This window comes from Ranitomeya imitator, chromosome 6 (assembly GCF_032444005.1).
Source record: "Ranitomeya imitator isolate aRanImi1 chromosome 6, aRanImi1.pri, whole genome shotgun sequence".
NCBI lineage: Eukaryota > Metazoa > Chordata > Amphibia > Anura > Dendrobatidae > Ranitomeya > Ranitomeya imitator.
Window position 1 is genome coordinate 511,520,797 of NC_091287.1, and position 20,673 is coordinate 511,541,469.

Sequence of the window (20,673 nt, forward strand, 5' to 3'; positions counted from 1 at the left end):
TTCGGAGGAGAGCTGCCAGGATGGTGAGCGGCCTGCAAAGTATTTCCTACGAGGATCAGTTAGCCCCTTAGGGACAGAGACAATTTGGTTCTTAATGACCGGGCCAATTTTTACAATTCTGACCACTGTCACTTTATGAAGTTATAACTCTAGAACACTTCAATGTATCCCATTGATTCAGAGATTTTTTTTCGTGACATACTGTACTTCATGATAGTGGTAAAATGTCTTCAATATGACTTGCGTTTATTTATGGATACAACAGAAATTTGGCAAAAGTGTTGAAAATTTTGTAGTTTTCAAGCTTTTAATCTTTGTACCCTTAACCCCTTCATGACCTTGGGATTTTTCGTTTTTCCGTGTTGGTTTTTCACTCCCCTCCTTCCTAGAGCCATAACTTTTTTATTTTTCCGTCAATTTGGCCATGTGAGGGCTTATTTTTTGCGGGACGAGTTGTACTTTTGAACGACATCATTGGTTTTAGCATGTCGTGTACAAGAAAACGGGAAAAAAATTCCAAGTGCGGTGAAATTGCAAAAAAAAGTGCAATCCCACACTTGTTTTTTGTTTAGCTTTTTTTCTAGGTTCACTAAATGCTAAAACTGACCTGCCATTATGATTCTCCAGGTCAGTTCGAGTTCATTGACACCTAACATGACTAGGTTTTTTTTTATCTAAGTGGTGAAAAAAAATTCCAAACTTTGCTGAAAAAAAAAAAAAAATTGCGCCATTTTCCGATACTCGTAGCGTCTCCATTTTTCGTGATCTGGGGTCGGTTGAGGGCTTATTTTTTGCGTGCTGAGCTGGCATTTTTAATGATAGCATTTTGGTGCAGATACGTTCTTTTGATCGCCCGTTATTGCATTTTAATGCAATGTCGCGGCGACCTAAAAAACGTAATTCTGGCGTTTCGAATTTTTTTCTCGCTACGCCGTTTAGCGATCAGGTTAATGCTTTTTTTATTGATAGATCGGGCGATTCTGAGCGCGGCGATACCAAATATGTGTAGATTTGATTTTTTTTTATTGATTTATTTTGATTGGGGCGAAAGGGGGGGGTGATTTAAACTTTTATATTTTTTTTTTTTCACATTTTTTTTAACTTTTTTTTAACTTTTGCCATGCTTCAATAGCCGCCATGGGAGGCTAGAAGCAGGCACAGCACGATCGCCTCTGCTACATAGCAGCGATCTGCTGTTCGCTGCTATGTAGCAGAATTGCAGGTGTGCTGTGAGCGCCGACCACAGGGTGGCGCTCACAGCCACCGGCGATCAGTAACCATAGAGGTCTCTAGCACCTCTATGGTTACCATCCTGACGCATCGCCGACCCCCGATCATGTGACGGGGGTCGGCGATGATGTCATTTCCGGCCGCCCGGCCGGAAGCGGTAGTTAAATGCCGCTGTCTGCGTTTGACAGCGGCATTTAACTAGTTAATAGGTGCGGGCAGATCGCGATTCTGCCCGCGCCTATTACGGGCACATGTCAGCTGTTTAAAACAGCTGACATGTCCCGGCTTTGATGTGGGCTCACCGCGGAGCCCTGCAGCAAAGCAGGGGATCTGACCTCGGACGTACTATCCCGTCCGAGGTCAGATAGGGGTTAAATCAGAGAGATATGTCACACAAAATAGTTAATAAAAAACATTTTGCACAAGTCAACTTTACATCAGCACAATTTTGGAAACAAATTTTTTTTTTTGTTAGGAGAAGTAGTCGCACATGCTCTCTACTGCTCTGTCCACTGTCAATAGGAGAGGAGGTCGCACATGCTCACTACTGCTCTGTCAATAGGAGAGGTGGTCGCACATGCTCACTACTGCTCTGTCAATAGGAGAGGTGGCCGCACATGCTCACTACTGCTCTGTCAATAGGAGAGGTGGTCGCACATGCTCACTACTGCTCTGTCAATAGGAGAGGTGGTCGCACATGCTCACTAATGTTCCATTCACGATCTGAATTGTGGGCCCCCTTTTCTAGGAATCAGCGTTGAGGCCCTTACAGATCATACATTTATCTTCTATACTGTGGATAGAGGTCGTTTACAAAAGAATATTAAAAGGGTATTCCCACAATTAAAAATTATCCCCTCACCATAGCAGAGTGCTGAAAATAGAAAAGTGCTGAAGTCTGCTTTCTCCAGAGGCCCCATAAACAATAAAAGGAATAGCGGTTGTGCCGTTATAAAAGGAATAGCGGTTGTGCCGTCATAAAAGGAATAGCGGTTGTGCCGTCATAAAAGGAATAGCGGTTGTGCCGTCATAAAAGGAATAGCGGTTGTGCCGTCATAAAAGGAATAGCGGTTGTGCCGTCATAAAAGGAATAGCGGTTGTGCCGTCATAAAAGGAATAGCGGTTGTGCCGTCATAAAAGGAATAGCGGTTGTGCCGTCATAAAAGGAATAGCGGTTGTGCCGTCATAAAAGGAATAGCGGTTGTGCCGTCATAAAAGGAATAGCGGTTGTGCCGTCATAAAAGGAATAGCGGTTGTGCCGTCATAAAAGGAATAGCGGTTGTGCCGTCATAAAAGGAATAGCGGTTGTGCCGTCATAAAAGGAATAGCGGTTGTGCCGTCATAAAAGGAATAGCGGTTGTGCCGTCATAAAAGGAATAGCGGTTGTGCCATCACATCTCTGCAGGATCCAGAGTCCAGGTCTCAGGCTCGTTTGGGACCCAGCAGAAAGATACCCAGAAATTAGCAAATTATCCCTTACCCACTTTCAATTTAGGCAATACCCTTTTAAGCACTGAGACCACAAGGCCACAGAAGCTCCAAAACTAAAGAAAGACATATCTGCTTTACAGAAGGAGAAGTATTTACCGATATTTTGGCCACATGTTATAGATATCCACTCCAGGGAGACATGGAAACCGCTGCCTTTCACATCCAGTTCATCTCTCTCGATAGACAATACTAGAGTATCGATGACCTGCACCTCATCCCGGGCGTACACAACACTGTGAAGAATGATGAACGGGTCCCCCAGCTCCTCATTAAACGTCAGCTGCAACGAACGTGAAAATAAGTAAATGAGACAAGAGTCATCAATGTGGAGGCGAACACAATGTACTGCGTGGGGACCAGAGGCGTGATCGGCAGGGTTCAGTACAGGGATATGCTTAGCCTAATGACAAGGTTACAGTCCTATGCAAACTAAGACCCATCCCATATTGAATTAAGATTTTAGAGAAAGTAGAGTTTTCCAGGTAAAAAAAAATAATATATATATATATATAGCCTTAAAAGGCTATAAGCACCTTTCATATGAATATATTACCACCAGCCTGATCCAAGTTTCAACTTTTTCTCTTGTCGGAGTGTCTCTCCCAGTAATATAGGCTGGATGTAAGTACTCTCTTCGCTTGCATGTATCAGGACAGCTTCCTTGCCTTTGCTCTTTTCTGTAGCTGGTTTTCTCTGCCCTCCCCAAGACTGTACACGCTTTCTCTGCTCCCCATGCTGTAGAAATCCACGTACAACTCCCTCCCCCTTCCTTGCTAACATTTCTAAAACAAGAACTACAGCAGAAAGCCATCAGAACCAGAAACTAAGAAGAATTTGTAACATTTTGCAGCATATAGAGCAGTCTTAGGTCTGCACAGTCCTACTTCTGGCTCATGCCCAACATAGGAGAGAACTTACTATGTCAGCACATGACCAGTGCTGTATGTGAAGGGGGCTGGCCAACTCTGCTCATAGGAATAGCTAAGCCAACCTTCTTTTCTACCAGAGACACAGCTATTTAAATGAGCAGTCAGCCAGTCCCCTTCACACATCGCGTCGGTGCCAAGTTGTGGAACAGAAATAATTCTGTATCAAACACAACCCGGAACTACAGAGCCAGGAAAGCGCCAATATCTTTAGAATGGGGAATCCTTTGACTTTTAAAATTCGTTAGTAACCTGTACAACTAGTTATTTTATGCAAATTTTAAGAATTTTGTTTGAGCTGGACACTCGCTTCATTCGATTGATAATGATACTCGCCTGATGTGACCATCTGAAGTTGTTATCTAAGTCATAGAACGATCAAACACTTTGGAGGAATTCTCTCGGGGGGCAGTTTAGTGGGAACAGGATACCCCGAGGGCTTTATTGTGTGTCCCCAAACATCTCGCACACGGAGGAGAATACTCACCTCCCATTTTACTGAGGCACATTCATCATTCCTGAAACTGTGGATGACATACAAGGTTCCCGTCCCATCAGAAAGGGTCACCCAACTGGGCGATGTGAAATGCATGGAGGAGCAGAGTCGCTGGTCGCAGGAGCTCACGTCACTTGGAAATCTGAAGACTTCTATTGGTTTCCCCAAAGCCGTATCCTGAAAATTGGACAAGAGGCAAATGATTTACTTGTGAGCGCAATCACTATTACGTCCAGGTGAAGTAGGAGAAGGTATCCGAATATGAAGGATTATAAGGTGTGCGCCCCATTTCCCATCGCATGGCCTTCTGTATCCCAGGATGGCAGATACGACGCTATTCTATCTTGATATGACAATTTTAGGTTTCAGATAATAAAGTGTCTTCGAGACAAGAGCAAATCAATAAGTCACGGCACAGAGATCACAGCACGATCATTACATAATACCCATCGTTCTACCTTCCAGGGTCACAGACCAGAAGCAGCGGTCACCACAGGCGGATTACAACCTCTCCTATCACTCTGTCATCCATTAAATGGAAGAAGACAGCTTCAGAAAATCTGCCAAAGCAATAGTTATTCTTCCTTCCCCCCCCCTTATTAAAATCAATATTTTTATTCAAGCCAAAAAGAACAATAAGCAACAAAGACACCTGAATATTAATCAGAAAATTCCCCACACAAACAATAGTCCAACGCAAAATTGTCTTATTATCAAACAGTTTGTAAATGTATATCGCTGTTAACACAAAATTATATAGGAACTTTTTCTAGCAATAAAGCCATTCAAAAAATACCCAATACCCATTCTACATCTTCATGTAATGTGACCAGACTCGATATCTCCAAATGGAGGGTTATAGTAACACTAATAATCCTGTGTTATATTTAACAACCAGGAAAGATGAGACCTATCCTAATAAATCACTACATAGTCTCCATAAATGCAAGTCAATAACCTTCCCAGGTACACAGTATTCATTTAGGGTGGTATAATAAAAAATGAAGATTGATAATTACCTAATGTGTGGATAGTTCTGGTGTCCCCTCACCCCGACGCGCGTTTCGCCGCAAGCTTCTTTCGGGAGCGTGTCAAGGTGAGGGGCTGCTGTTTATATGAGCGCCGGCCTATCAGCGGTGTATGGTCCTGGTCAGCTGATGCGGCGCATTGCATGTCTTCCCCGCCTCCTCTATTCCCCTTCCTAGCAACGCTCAATGACGCGCCCGCTAATCTGCGTGTCAGCGTAAGGCTACTTTCACACTGGCGTTGTTTTTAATACGTCGCAATGCATCGTTTAGGGGAAAAAACGCATCCTGCAAAGTTGTTTGCAGGATGCGTTTTTGCCCCATAGAGTTACATTACCGACGCATTGCGACGTATTGACACACGTCGCAACCGTCTTGCGACGGTTGCGCCGTGTTGTGGTGGACCACCGGGAGCAAAAAACGGTAAATGTAACGTTTTTTGCAGCCGACGGACCGCTTTTTCCGACCGCGCATGTGCGGCCGGAACTCCGCCCCCACCTCACAATGGGGCAGCGGATGCGCCGGAGAAATGCATCCACTGCACCCGTTGTGCGGCACAACAAACGCTAGCGTCGGAATCTCGGCCCGACGCAATGCGACGGGCCGAATCCGACGCTAGTGTGAAAGTAGCCTAAGAGCGCAGCCTGGAAGTGACGGAGTCCGAGGTAGCTGCGCATGCGTACCACCGAGCGGCTTCACCAGCACCACCGATATCTAACTAACAAAGTGTGGAATCAAATGAACGGAGACCAAAAAGATTTCTCAAATTGAAATGATTCTCATCCGTATTACTACATGCTAGGAATCTGTTTATATAATATAGATGTATGCTAAAAATGAATTCATATTTAAATTAGCCTCTTAGTGTCTTAGTGCTTAGTGCTTCAATTATTTAATCTGTTACTAAAAACACCCAAAATACATATTGAAATATATACAAAATGTGAACAATAATATAATATATACAAAAAATAGGGACATCCCAAATACAAAAATAATAATAATAAATAATAATAATAAAAATAATAATAGATCTCCGTCCAAAGGTGTGTTCTTCTTATAGGGAGGACTTTACAGAATTATTCATATCCAGATTCCCGAAACCACATCAAAGTTTCATAGAATACTAGACTCTGACGACTCATATAATTAAAAAAACTAAAATGAAATGAAGATAAAGATTGATTTTAATTATTTCTACCTTTATCTTCAATTCATTTTAGTTTTAAGTTATATGAGTCGTCAGAGTCAAGTATTCTAGTCGCTCGCACCGGCTGCGGCCAAGCGGATGCATCGCTAAATGCAAAATGATGACAGGCAAAACTTTTTATCCTCGAGGCTCTTCAAAAGTTCCAAGATTGTCTGACAAATCAATAGCACAATGGTCAGGCGGGAATTAACAATAGTAGTCCTATCAGCTGCAATGTTAGCGAGTCCCCGTGTGTAACACACCATAATGACCCGGTGTTCCCTGCCCTCCATCCTCTTCACCGCCCTGATATGTGAGCACAAAACAGCTTCTAAACATCGGCAGAAACACATCATGTCATCTGTAACAGAACTATTCTGCTTCTGTCATGAGGAACTGACATAAACGCCGTTATTGACTTTTCCAAACATGAAACTTGCATTAAACAAGTAAGAAAAATAGAAAAAAAAATGTGAAAATAAAAATAGAATTACTAGTAACTTTCGCATTTTGTGCAGGCATCAAACTTTACAAAAAACTTTAAAAAAAAAAAAAAAAAAGGCCAATCACATCATTTTCAGGAAAAGTTGTGTTAGCCACAAATTATCAGAGAGATAAGAGAGAGCGCGCAAGGAGAGAGAAAGAGCGCGCAAGGAGAGAAAAAGAGCGCAAGGAGAGAAAAAGAGCGCAAGGAGATAAAAAAAAAGTGCGCAAGGAGAGAAAAAGAGCGCGCAAAGAGAACGAGCATGCAATGAGAGAGTGCGCAAGGAGAAAAAGAGGGCGAAGGAGAAAGAGCGGGCAAGGAGAAAGAGAGGGCGAAGGAGAAAGAGCGCACAAGGAGAGAGAGAGACCGCTAGGATAGAGAAAAAGAGCAAGCGGGATGGAGAAAAAGCATGCGAGAAAGAAAGCGCACAAGGAGAGAAACCGAGAGAGTGCGCAATGAGAGAGACAGAGCACACAAGGAGAGAGAGAGAGCGAAGGATAAAGAGACTGCGCAAGGAGAGAGAAAAAGTGCACGAGAAAGAGCGTGCAAGGAGAGAGACAGTGCACAAGGAGAAAGAGCACGAAGGAGAAAGAGCTCAAGGAGAAAGAGCGCGCAGGGAGAAAGAGCGTGCAAAAGGAAAGAGCGCGCAAGGAGAGAGCGCATAAGGAGAAAGAGTGAGCACAAGGAGAAAAATTGCACAAGGAGAAAGAGCGCGCAAGGAGAAAGAGTGCAAGGAGAAAGAGCGCGCAAGGAGATGGAAAGAGCGCGCAAGGAGATGGAAAGAGCGCGCAAGGAGAGAAAGAGCGTGCAAGGATATGGAAAGAGCGCGCAAGGAGAGAAAGAGCGCGCAAGGAGAGAAAGAGCGCGCAAGGAGAGAAAGAGCGCGCAAGGAGAGAAAGAGCCCGCAAGAGAGCAAGCGAGCAAGGAGAGCGAGCGAGCGAGGAGAGAAAGAGCGAGCGAGGAGAGAGAGAGAGAGCGAGGAGAGAGAGAGAGCGAGGAGAGAGAGAGAGCGAGGAGAGAGAGAGAGCGCGAGGAGAGAGAGAGAGGAGAGGGTGCGAGCGAGTGAGGAGAGGGTGCGAGCGAGCGAGGAGAGAGAGCGAGCGAGGAGAGCGAGCGAGCGAGGAGAGCGAGCGAGGAGAGAGAGCGAGCGAGGAGAGCGAGCGAGGAGAGAGAGCGAGCGAGGAGAGCGAGCGAGCGAGGAGAGCGAGCGAGCGAGGAGAGAGAGCGAGCGAGGAGAGAGCGAGCGAGCGAGGAGAGAGAGAGAGCAAGCGAGGAGAGAGAGCGAGCAAGCGAGGAGAGAGAGCGAGGAGAGCGAGCGAGGAGAGAGCGAGCGAGCAGAGCGAGCGAGGAGAGAGCGAGCGAGCAGAGCGAGCAAGGAGAGCGAGCGAGCGAGCAAGGAGAGAGAGAGAGAGCACGGAGAGAGAGAGAGCACGGAGAGAGAGAGCACGGAGAGAGAGAGCACGGAGAGAGAGAGAGCGAGAGGGTGCAAGCGAGGAGAGGGTGCGAGCGAGGAGAGAGAGCGAGCGAGGAAAGAGCGAGCAAGCGAGGAGAGAGCGAGCAAGCGAGGAGAGAGCGAGCAAGCGAGGAGAGAGAGCGAGCAAGCGAGGAGAGAGCGCGAGCAAGCGAGGAGAGAGAGCGAGCGAGAGAGAGCGAGCGAGCGAGCGGAGAGAGAGCGAGCGAGCGAGGAGAGAGAGCGAGCGAGCGAGGAGAGAGGAGAGAGAGAGCAAGCGAGGAGAGAGCGAGCAAGCGAGGAGAGAGCGAGCAAGCGAGGAGAGAGCGCGAGCAAGCGAGGAGAGAGAGCGAGCAAGCGAGGATAGAGAGCGAGCAAGCGAGGAGAGAGAGCGAGGAGAGCGAGCGAGGAGAGAGCGAGCAAGGAGAGAGAGTGAGCAAGGAGAGAGAGCAAGGAGAGAGAGAGAGCGAGCGAGGAGAGAGAGCGAGCGAGGAGAGAGAGCGAGCGAGGAGAGAGAGCGAGCGAGCGAGGAGAGAGAGAGCGAGCAAGCGAGGAGAGAGAGCGAGCAAGCGAGGAGAGAGAGCGAGCAAGCGAGGAGAGAGAGCGAGCAAGCGAGGAGAGAGCGAGGAGAGCGAGCGAGGAGAGAGCGAGCGAGCAGAGCGAGCAAGGAGAGAGAGAGAGAGCACGGAGAGAGAGAGAGCACGGAGAGAGAGAGGGCACGGAGAGAGAGAGAGAGCACGGAGAGAGAGAGAGCGAGAGGGTGCGAGCGAGGAGAGGGTGCGAGCGAGGAGAGAGAGCGAGCGAGGAAAGAGCGAGCAAGCGAGGAGAGAGCGAGCAAGCGAGGAGAGAGAGCGAGCAAGCGAGGAGAGAGAGCGAGCAAGCGAGGAGAGAGCGCGAGCAAGCGAGGAGAGAGCGAGGAGTGAGGAGAGCGAGGAGAGAGAGAGCGAGGAGAGCGAGCGAGGAGAGAGCGAGCGAGGAGAGCGAGCGAGGAGAGAGCGAGCGAGCAGAGCGAGCAAGGAGAGAGAGCGAGCGAGCAAGGAGAGAGAGCGAGCGAGCAAGGAGAGAGAGCGAGCGAGCAAGGAGAGAGAGCGAGCGAGCAAGGAGAGAGAGCGAGCGAGCAAGGAGAGAGAGCGAGCGAGCAAGGAGAGAGAGCGAGCGAGCAAGGAGAGAGAGCGAGCAAGGAGAGCGAGCAAGGAGAGAGCGAGCGAGCAAGGAGAGAGAGCGAGCGAGCAAGGAGAGAGAGCGAGCGAGCGAGGAGAGAGAGCGAGCGAGCGAGGAGAGAGAGCGAGCGAGCGAGGAGAGAGAGCGAGCGAGCGAGGAGAGAGAGCGAGCGAGCGAGGAGAGAGAGAGCAAGCGAGGAGAGAGCGAGCAAGCGAGGAGAGAGCGCGAGCAAGCGAGGATAGAGAGCGAGCAAGCGAGGAGAGCGAGCGAGGAGAGCGAGCGAGGAGAGAGCGAGCAAGGAGAGAGAGCGAGCAAGGAGAGAGAGAGAGCGAGGAGAGAGAGAGAGCGAGGAGAGAGAGAGAGAGCGGAGAGAGAGAGCGAGTGAGCGAGGAGAGGTGCGAGCGAGGAGAGGGTGCGAGCGAGGAGAGAGAGCGAGCGAGTGAGGAGAGAGAGAGAGCGAGCGAGCAAAGAGAGAGAGCGAGCGAGCAAGGAGAGCGAGCGAGCGAGCAAGGAGAGAGAGAGAGAGCAAGGAGAGAGAGAGCGAGCAAGGAGAGAGCGAGCAAGGAGAGAGCGAGCAAGGAGAGAGCGAGCAAGGAGAGAGCGAGCAAGGAGAGAGCGAGCAAGGAGAGAGCGAGCAAGGAGAGAGAGCGAGCAAGGAGAGCGAGCGAGCGAGCAAGGAGAGAGAGCGAGCGAGCAAGGAGAGAGAGAGAGCGAGCGAGCAAGGAGAGAGAGAGCGAGCAAGGAGAGAGAGCGAGCGAGGAGAGAGAGCGAGCGAGCAAGGAGAGAGAGCGAGCAAGGAGAGAGAGCGAGCGAGCAAGGAGAGAGAGAGCGAGCAAGGAGAGAGAGAGCGAGGAGAGAGAGAGCGAGCGAGGAGAGAGAGCGAGCGAGCAAGGAGAGAGAGAGCGAGCGAGGAGAGAGTGAGCAAGGAGAGAGAGCGAGCAAGGAGAGAGAGCGAGCAAGGAGAGAGAGCAAGCAAGCAAGGAGAGAGAGCAAGCAAGGAGAGAGCGAGCAAGCAAGGAGAGCGAGCAAGCAAGGAGAGAGAGCGAGCAAGGAAAGAGAGCGAGCAAGCAAGGAGAGAGAGCGAGCAAGGAGAGAGAGCGAGCAAGGAAAGAGAGCGAGCGAGCAAGGAGAGAGCGAGCGAGCAAGGAGAGAGCGAGCAAGGAGAGAGCGAGCAAGGAGAGAGCGAGCAAGGAGAGAGAGCGAGCAAAGAGAGAGAGCGAGCAAGGAGAGAGAGCGAGCGAGCAAGAAGAGAGCGAGCAAGCAGAGAGAGCGAGGAGAGAGCGAGCAAGGAGAGAGAGCGAGCAAGGAGAGAGAGCGAGCAAGGAGAGAGAGCGAGGAGAGAGAGCGAGCAAGGAGAGAGAGCGAGCAAGGAGAGAGAGCGAGCAAGGAGAGAGAGCAAGCAAGCAAGGAGAGAGAGCGAGCAAGCAAGGAGAGAGAGCGAGCAAGCAAGGAAAGAGAGCGAGCAAGCAAGGAGAGAGAGCGAGCAAGCAAGGAGAGAGAGCGAGCAAGCAAAGAGAGAGCGAGCAAGCAAGGAGAGAGCGAGGAGAGAGCGCGAGGAGAGAGAGCGAGCAAGGAAAGAGAGCGAGCGAGCAAGGAGAGAGCGAGCGAGCAAGGAGAGAGCGAGCAAGGAGAGAGCGAGCAAGGAGAGAGCGAGCAAGGAGAGAGCGAGCAAGGAGAGAGAGCGAGCAAGGAGAGAGAGCGAGCAAGGAGAGAGAGCGAGCAAGGAGAGAGAGCGAGCAAGGAGAGAGAGCAAGCGAGCAAGAAGAGAGCGAGCAAGCAAGGAGAGAGAGCGAGCTAACAAGGAGAGAGAGCGAGCAAGCAAGGAGAGAGAGCGAGCAAGCAAGGAGAGAGAGCGAGCAAGCAAGGAGAGAGAGCGAGCAAGCAAAGAGAGAGCGAGCAAGCAAGGAGAGAGCGAGGAGAGAGCGCGAGGAGAGAGAGCGAGGAGAGAGAGCGAGCGAGCGAGCAAGGAGAGAGCACGCAAGCGAGCAAGGACAGAGCACGCAAGCGAGCAAGGAGAGAGCACGCAAGCGAGCAAGGAGAGAGCACGCAAGCGAGCAAGGAGAGAGAGCTAGCAAGGAGAGAGAGCTAGCAAGGAGAGAGAGCTAGCAAGGAGAGAGAGCTAGCAAGGAGAGAGAGAAAGGAGGAGATGAGGCTCTTGTTCTAGGTAGACAATGTGCAGTAGGAATCTTAGCTCCCTAACTTCAGGTATATGAAGATGGACTTCCTGTGGAAATTCTGATCTAATACTGGAGATACCTATTGTGGTAAGGAGAGGCTGCTCACACGGCTGTCCACCCTGTTTATGTGATCTAATACTGGAGATACCAGGAGTGCAGAGATTAGAAGAGGCTGCTCACACTTCTGTCCATCATATCGATCTAACCACATTGCTATCCACAATGTCTATCTCATCTAATACTATACAAAAAATCCTGACCAACACCTCCTAAAGTGTGAATAGGTGCAAGCTGCAGTGACTGCAAAATATGTACAAAAAAGCACAGCAGCACTCTGTGAAAGCCAAGACATATAGTGTCAATGGAAATAACTTCAACTACATTATCCCTCAGCAAGATGTACTTATATAAAAAAGAAAAAAGGTTCTTAGCGCATAAATTGGCCAATTCATGTGTACCCATCAACCACGGCAAGGTGGAACTTCTCTGATGGGTCCTATCATAACCCTTCCCTATCCTACTGTACATACCACTTTCGTACATATTCACCTAATACTAGAGATAACAGGGGTGGTGAAGGAAAAATAGCTGCTCACACTGCTGTCCACCCTGTCTATCTGATCGAATGCTGGAGATATCAGGAGTGCTGAGGTAAGATGCTGCTCACACTGCCGTCCACTCTATCTGATCCAAAACTTTACATACAGCCAGGTTCACATGACAGTAGATTATCTCATCCGAGAGAATTGGGTTGATTATGATAATGACACTCCGATCAAACTCCAAGTATCAGCATAGTGTGATCAGATTCTCTCAAATGAGAGCATTGTAGTGCACTGTGAGGAGAAGATAGAGAACAAAATTTTCCATCTTTTCTATTGTGTGAGCTAGCAGAAATAAGTCTACACTCAGATGTTATCCGAGTGCAGTTTGATGGTTTCCACGTGCCCATCGACTTGAACGAGCGAATGGCATTCAATTTCAGACGAAGTCGCAGCATGCAGCTATTTTGTTTCACTGACAGATTCTGTCAGTGAAAAAAAACTGATCATCAGCACAGCCCCATTATGTAACTGCTGGAAGTGCTTCTGTTGTGGATTCTGTTTTTGGGCTCCCTCTGGTGGTTACAGATGGTACTGGGTGACTTGTGTTCTCTGCGGTCTCTGGTGTCCACCTGTTCTATCAGGATATGGGAGTTTCCTATTTAACCTGGCTTTCTTGTCATTTCCTCACCGGCTATCAATGTAATCAGTGTGTCTTGTTACCTCTGCTTCCCGCTTCTGTATTCTTCAGGACAAGCTAAGTTTTTGATTTTCCTGTTCCACGTTTTGTTTAATTTTTGTCTTAGTCCAGCTTGCAGATATGTGATTCCTTTTTGCTGGTTGCTCTAGTGGGCTGATATTACTCCTCATGTTCCATGAGTTGGAACATGAGTTCAAGTAATTTCAGGATGGTTTTTTGTAGGGTTTTTCGCTGACCGCGCAGTTCACTTTTGTATCCTCTGCTATCTAGCTTTAGCGGGCCTCATTTTGCTGAATCTGTTTTCATAACTACGTATGTGCTTTCCTCTCATTTCACCGTCATTACATGTGGGGGGCTGCTATTTCTGTGGGGTGTTTCTCTGGAGGCAAGAGAGGTCTGTGTTTCTTCTAATAGGGAAAGTTAGTTCTTCGGCTGGCGCGAGACGTCTAGAATCATCGTAGGCACGTTCCCCGGCTACAGCTAGTTGTGTGTTGAGGTTCAGGATCGCGGTCAGCTCAGTTTCCATCACCCTAGAGCTTGTTTTGTTTTTTGTGCTTGTCCTTTTGTGATCCCCTGCCATTGGGATCATGACAGTATAGCCGGCCAAAAAGTGGTAATCGTATTGGCTGAAGTAGGAGGAAAAGTAGTCTGAGGAAGTTTTTTTTTTTTTTTTTTTTTTCCCCTCAGAGTTTGCTGCATAGCCTTAATTGCAGCCTGGCTGCGTCTTACCTCCTCTTAATCCTTGAATGGCTCTGACCTCAGCTGTTTATCATGGACGTCCAGAGTTTGGCTTCCAGCCTGAATAATCTTGCTGCTAAGGTTCAAAATATACAAGATTTTGTTGTACATGCTCCTATGTCTGAACCTAGAATTCCTATCCCAGAGTTTTTTTTCTGGAGATAGATCTAGTTTTTTGAATTTTAGGAACAATTGCAAGTTGTTTCTTTCTTTGAAATCTCGTTCTTCTGGAGACCCTGCTCAGCAAGTCAAGATTGTTATATCTTTCCTGCGGGGTGACCCTCAGAATTGGGCATTTGCATTGGCACCAGGGGATCCTGCGTTGCTCAATGTGGATGCGTTTTTTCTGGCATTGGGTTTGCTCTATGAGGAACCTAACCTAGAGATTCAGGCTCAAAAAGCTTTATTGGCTCTCTCTCAGGGGCAAGATGAAGCAGAAATATATTGTCGGAAATGGTCGGTGCTTACTCAGTGGAATGAGTGCGCCCTGGCTGCAAGATTCAGAGATGGCCTTTCTGAGGCCATTAAAGATGTCATGGTGGGGTTCCCTGCGCCTACAGGTCTGAATGAGTCTATGACTATGGCTATTCAGATTGATCGGCGTTTACGGGAGCGCAAACCTGTGCACCATTTGGCGGTGTCTTCTGAACAGGCACCTGAGACAATGCAATGTGATAGAATTCAGTCCAGAAGTGAACGGCAAAACCATAGGCGGAAAAATGGGTTGTGTTTTTATTGTGGTGATTCAGCTCATGTTATATCAGCATGCTCTAAACGCACAAAAAAGGTTGATAAGTCTGTTGCCATTAGTACTTTACAGTCTAAGTTCATTCTGTCTGTGACTCTGATTTGTTCATTATCAGCCATTTCCGTCGATGCCTATGTGGATTCAGGCGCTGCCCTGAGTCTTATGGATTGGTCATTTGCCAACCGCTGTGGGTTTAGTCTGGAGCCTCTGGAAGTCCCTATTCCTTTGAAAGGAATTGACTCTACACCTTTGGCTATGAATAAACCTCAGTACTGGACACAAGTGACCATGCGTATGACTCCCGTTCATCAGGAGGTGATTCGCTTCCTGGTACTGCATAATTTACATGATGTCTTAGTGCTTGGTCTGCCATGGTTACAAACTCATAACCCAGTCTTGGACTGGAAAACGATGTCTGTGTTAAGCTGGGGATGTCAGGGGGTTCATGATGATGCACCTCCGATTTCTATCGCTTCATCTACTCCTTCTGAGGTTCCGGTATTTTTGTCTGATTATCGGGATGTTTTTGAGGAGCCTAAGCTCAATTCGCTTCCTCCTCACAGGGATTGCGATTGTGCTATAGATTTGATTCCTGGCAGTAAATTTCCTAAAGGTCGTTTGTTCAATCTGTCAGTGCCAGAGCATACTGCTATGCGGGATTATGTTAAGGAGTCCTTGGAAAAGGGACATATCCGTCCATCTTCGTCCCCTTTGGGAGCAGGTTTTTTTTTTTGTGGCCAAAAAAGATGGTTCCTTGAGGCCTTGTATAGATTACAGTCTTTTGAATAAGATTACAGTTAAATATCAGTATCCTTTGCCATTGTTGACTGATTTGTTCGCTCGCATTAAGGGGGCTAAATGGTTCACTAAGATTGATCTTCGGGGTGCGTATAATCTTGTGCGGATAAAGCAGGGTGATGAGTGGAAAACCGCATTTAATACGCCTGAGGCCCATTTTGAGTATTTGGTGATGCCTTTTGGACTTTCTAATGCTCCTTCTGTCTTCCAGTCCTTTATGCACGATATTTTCCGTGAATATCTGGATAAATTTATGATTGTGTATTTGGATGATGTTTTGGTTTTTTCGGATGACTGGGAGTCCCATGTTCAGCAGGTCAGGAAGGTGTTTCAGGTCCTGCGGGCCAATTCTTTGTTTGTAAAAGGTTCAAAGTGTCTCTTTGGAGTCCAGAAGATTTCTTTTTTGGGGTATATTTTTTCCCCTTCTACTATTGAGATGGATCCCGTCAAGGTTCAGACTATTTGTGACTGGACGCAGCCTACATCTCTTAAGAGTCTACAGAAGTTCTTGGGCTTTGCTAATTTTTATCGTTGTTTCATAACTAATTTTTCTAGTGTTGTTAAGCCTTTGACGGATTTGACTAAAAAGGGTGCTGATGTTGCTGATTGGTCTCCTGCGGCTGTGGAGGCCTTTCAGGAACTTAAGCGCCGGTTTTCTTCTGCTCCTGTGTTGCGTCAGCCAGATGTTTCGCTTCCTTTTCAGGTTGAGGTTGATGCTTCCGAGATTGGAGCGGGGGCGGTTTTGTCACAGAGAAGCTCCGATTGCTCAGTGATGAAGCCATGTGCGTTCTTTTCTAGAAAGTTTTCGCCCACTGAGCGGAATTATGATGTTGGTAATCGGGAGCTTTTGGCCATGAAGTGGGCATTTGAGGAGTGGCGTCATTGGCTTGAGGGTGCTAGACATCATGTGGTGGTCTTGACTGATCACAAAAATCTGATGTACCTTGAGTCTGCCAAGCGTCTGAATCCTAGACAGGCTCGTTGGTCATTTTTTCTCCCGTTTCGATTTTGTGGTTTCATACCTGCCAGGTTCAAAGAATGTGAAGGCGGATGCTCTTTCTAGGAGTTTTGTGCCTGACTCCCCTGGAAATCCCACTGGTATCCTTAGGGATGGGGTGATTTTGTCGGCTGTCTCCCCAGACTTGCGACGTGTTTTGCAGGAGTTTCAGGCGGATAAACCTGATCGTTGTCCGCCTGAAAGACTGTTTGTTCCGGATAATTGGACCAGTAGAGTCATCTCCGAGGTCCATTCTTCTGCATTGGCAGGTCATCCTGGAATATTTGGTACTAGAGACTTGGTGGCCAGGTCTTTTTGGTGGCCTTCCTTGTCGAGGGATGTGCGTTCTTTTGTGCAGTCTTGTGAAGTTTGCGCTCGGGCTAAGCCTTGCTGTTCTCGGGCCAGTGGATTGTTGTCACCTTTGCCTATTCCGAAGAGGCCTTGGACGCACATTTCCATGGACTTTATTTCGGATCTCCCTGTCTCTCAAAAAATGTCCGTCATCTGGGTTGTGTGTGACCGCTTTTCTAAGATGGTTCATCTGGTACCCTTGCCTAAGTTGCCTTCCTCCTCTGAGTTGGTCCCTCTGTTTTTTCAGAACGTGGTTCGTTTGCATGGGATTCCGGAGAACATCGTTTCTGACAGGGGATCCCAGTTTGTGTCTAGATTTTGGCGGACGTTCTGTGCTAAGATGGGCATTGATTTGTCCTTTTCGTCTGCACTCCATCCTCAGACGAATGGCCAGACGGAACGAACTAATCAGACCTTGGAAACTTATTTAAGGTGTTTTGTTTCTGCTGATCAAGATGACTGGGTTACCTTTTTGCCGCTTGCCGAATTTGCCCTTAATAATCGTGCTAGTTCTGCTACCTTGGTTTCTCCTTTCTTTTGTAATTCGGGGTTTCATCCTCGTTTTTCCTCTGGTCAGGTGGAGCCTTCTGATTGTCCTGGAGTGGACATGGTGGTGGATAGGTTGCATCAGATTTGGAGTCATGTGGTGGACAATTTGAAGTTGTCCCAGGAGAGGGCTCAGCAGTTTGCTAATCGCCGTCGCCGCGTGGGTCCTCGACTTCGTGTTGGGGACTTGGTGTGGTTGTCTTCTCGTTTTGTTCCTATGAAGGTCTCTTCTAAGTTCAAGCCTCGGTTCATCGGTCCCTATAGGATCTTGGAAATTCTTAACCCTGTGTCGTTTCGTTTGGATCTCCCGGCATCGTTTGCTATTCATAATGTGTTCCATCGGTCGTTGTTGCGGAAGTATGAGGTACCTGTTGTTCCTTCGCTTGAGCCTCCTGCTCCGGTGCTGGTGGAGGGAGAATTGGAGTATGTTGTGGAGAAGATCTTGGATTCTCGTGTTTCCAGACGGAAACTCCAATATTTGGTCAAGTGGAAGGGTTATGGTCAGGAGGATAATTCTTGGGTGGTTGCCTCTGATGTTCATGCTGCTGATTTGGTCCGTGCATTTCATAGGGCTCATCCTGGTCGCCCTGGTGGTTCTCGTGAGGGTTCGGTGACCCCTCCTCAAGGGGGGGGTACTGTTGTGGATTCTGTTTTTGGGCTCCCTCTGGTGGTTACAGATGGTACTGGGTGACTTGTGTTCTCTGCGGTCTCTGGTGTCCACCTGTTCTATCAGGATATGGGAGTTTCCTATTTAACCTGGCTTTCTTGTCATTTCCTTGCCGGCTATCAATGTAATCAGTGTGTCTTGTTACCTCTGCTTCCCGCTTCTGTATTCTTCAGGACAAGCTAAGTTTTTGATTTTCCTGTTCCACGTTTTGTTTAATTTTTGTCTTAGTCCAGCTTGCAGATATGTGATTCCTTTTTGCTGGTTGCTCTAGTGGGCTGATATTACTCCTCATGTTCCATGAGTTACATACATAGTAACATACATAGTTAGTAAGGCCGAAAAAAGACATTTGTCCATCCAGTTCAGCCTATATTCCATCATAATAAATCCCCAGATCTACGTCCTTCTACAGAACCTAATTGTATGATACAATATTGTTCTGCTCCAGGAAGACATCCAGGCCTCTCTTGAACCCCTCGACTGAGTTCGCCATCACCACCTCCTCAGGCAAGCAATTCCAGATTCTCACTGCCCTAACAGTAAAGAATCCTCTTCTATGTTTTTGGAAAAACCTTCTCTCCTCCAGACGCAAAGAATGCCCCCTTGTGCCCGTCACCGTCCTTGGTATAAACAGATCCTCAGCGAGATATTTGTATTGTCCCCTTATATACTTATACATGGTTATTAGATCGCCCCTCAGTCGTCTTTTTTCTAGACTAAATAATCCTAATTTTGCTAATCTATCTTGGTATTGTAGTTCTCCCATCCCCTTTATTAATTTTGTTGCCCTCCTTTGTACTCTCTCTAGTTCCATTATATCCTTCCTGAGCACCGGTGCCCAAAACTGGACACAGTACTCCATGTGCGGTCTAACTAGGGATTTGTACAGAGGCAGTATAATGCTCTCATCATGTGTATCCAGACCTCTTTTAATGCACCCCATGATCCTGTTTGCCTTGGCAGCTGCTGCCTGGCACTGGCTGCTCCAGGTAAGTTTATCATTAACTAGGATCCCCAAGTCCTTCTCCCTGTCAGATTTACCCAATGGTTTCCCATTCAGTGTGTAATGGTGATATTGATTCCTTCTTCCCATGTGTATAACCTTACATTTATCATTGTTAAACCTCATCTGCCACCTTTCAGCCCAAGTTTCCAACTTATCCAGATCCATCTGTAGCAGAATACTATCTTCTCTTGTATTAACTGCTTTACATAGTTTTGTATCATCTGCAAATATCGATATTTTACTGTGTAAACCTTCTACCAGATCATTAATGAATATGTTGAAGAGAACAGGTCCCAATACTGACCCCTGCGGTACCCCACTGGTCACAGCGACCCAGTTAGAGACTATACCATTTATAACCACCCTCTGCTTTCTATCACTAAGCCAGTTACTAACCCATTTACACACATTTTCCCCCAGACCAAGCATTCTCATTTTGTGTACCAACCTCTTGTGCGGCACGGTATCAAACGCTTTGGAAAAATCGAGATATACCACGTCCAATGACTCACCGTGGTCCAGCCTATAGCTTACCTCTTCATAAAAACTGATTAGATTGGTTTGACAGGAGCGATTTCTCATAAACCCATGCTGATATGGAGTTAAACAGTTATTCTCATTGAGATAATCCAGAATAACATCCCTCAGAAACCCTTCAAATATTTTACCAACAATAGAGGTTAGACTTACTGGCCTATAATTTCCAGGTTCACTTTTAGAGCCCTTTTTGAATATTGGCACCACATTTGCTATGCGCCAATCCTGTGGAACAGACCCTGTCGCTATAGAGTCCCTAAAAATAAGAAATAATGGTTTATCTATTACATTACTTAGTTCTCTTAGTACTCGTGGGTGTATGCCATCCGGACCCGGAGATTTATCTATTTTAATCTTATTTAGCCGATTTCGCACCTCTTCTTGGGTTAGATTGGTGACCCTTAATATAGGGTTTTCATTGTTTCTTGGGATTTCACCTAGCATTTCATTTTCCACCGTGAATACCGTGGAGAAGAAGGTGTTTAATATGTTAGCTTTTTCCTCGTCATTTACAACCATTCTTTCCTCACTATTTTTTAAGGGGCCTACATTTTCAGTTATTATTCTTTTACTATTGATATAGTTGAAGAACAGTTTGGGATTAGTTTTACTCTCCTTAGCAATGTGCTTCTCTGTTTCCTTTTTGGCAGCTTTAATTAGTTTTTTAGATAAAGTATTTTTCTCCCTATAGTTTTTTAGAGCTTCAATGGTGCCATCCTGCTTTAGTAGTGCAAATGCTTTCTTTTTACTGTTAATTGCCTGTCTTACTTCTTTGTTTAGCCACATTGGGTTTTTCCTATTTCTAGTCCTTTTATTCCCACAAGATATAAACCGCTTACACTGCCTATTTAGGATGTTCTTAAACATTTCCCAATTATTATCTGTATTCTTATTTCTGAGGATATTGTCCCAGTCTACCAGATTAAGGTCATCTCTAAGCTGGTCAAACTTTGCCTTCCTAAAGTTCAGTGTTTTTGTCACTCCCTGACAAGTCACCCTAGTGAAAGACAGGTGAAACTGTACAATATTGTGGTCGCTATTTCCTAGATGCCCGACCACCTGCAGATTTGTTATTCTGTCAGGTCTATTAGATAGTATTAGGTCTAAAAGTGCTGCTCCTCTGGTTGGATTCTGCACCAATTGTGAAAGATAATTTTTCTTGGTTATTAGCAGAAACCTGTTGCCTTTATGGGTTTCACAGGTTTCTGTTTCCCAGTTAATATCCGGGTAGTTAAAGTCCCCCATAACCAGGACCTCATTATGGGTTGCAGCTTCATCTATCTGCTTTAGAAGTAGACTTTCCATGGTTTCTGTTATATTTGGGGGTTTGTAACAGACCCCAATGAGAATTTTGTTACCATTTTTCCCTCCATGAATTTCGACCCATATGGACTCGACATCCTCATTTCCTTCA

At 46.9% G+C, this 20,673-nt stretch overlaps 3 protein-coding genes across 3 annotated transcripts in view; 2 read left to right on the forward strand and 1 right to left on the reverse strand.

Annotated features, from left to right (window-relative positions):
• NUDCD1 (NudC domain containing 1) overlaps nt 1-20,673 on the reverse strand; it is a 165,933-nt gene that overhangs the window by 111,188 nt on the left and 34,072 nt on the right. Inside the window, exons 3-4 of the mRNA XM_069731786.1 lie at nt 4,135-4,320; nt 2,818-3,001 (exon numbers count right to left, since the gene is read on the reverse strand). Of these exons, the coding sequence (XP_069587887.1) occupies nt 2,818-3,001; nt 4,135-4,320 (370 nt within the window). The remainder of the gene's footprint in view (nt 1-2,817; nt 3,002-4,134; nt 4,321-20,673) is intronic.
• On the forward strand, nt 7,251-9,214 carry LOC138642295 (trichohyalin-like). The gene is made up of 4 exons (XM_069730377.1): nt 7,251-7,833; nt 7,933-8,143; nt 8,205-8,316; nt 8,375-9,214. Exons 1-4 carry the CDS (start codon nt 7,251-7,253, stop codon nt 9,212-9,214), a joined length of 1,746 nt encoding a protein of 581 aa, XP_069586478.1.
• LOC138642296 (trichohyalin-like) lies at nt 10,134-11,524 on the forward strand (the record flags this gene model as incomplete). Its single annotated transcript, XM_069730378.1, has 2 exons — nt 10,134-10,181; nt 10,295-11,524. Coding segments are annotated over 2 exons (1,278 nt in total), but the record flags the coding sequence as incomplete, so codon positions are not given.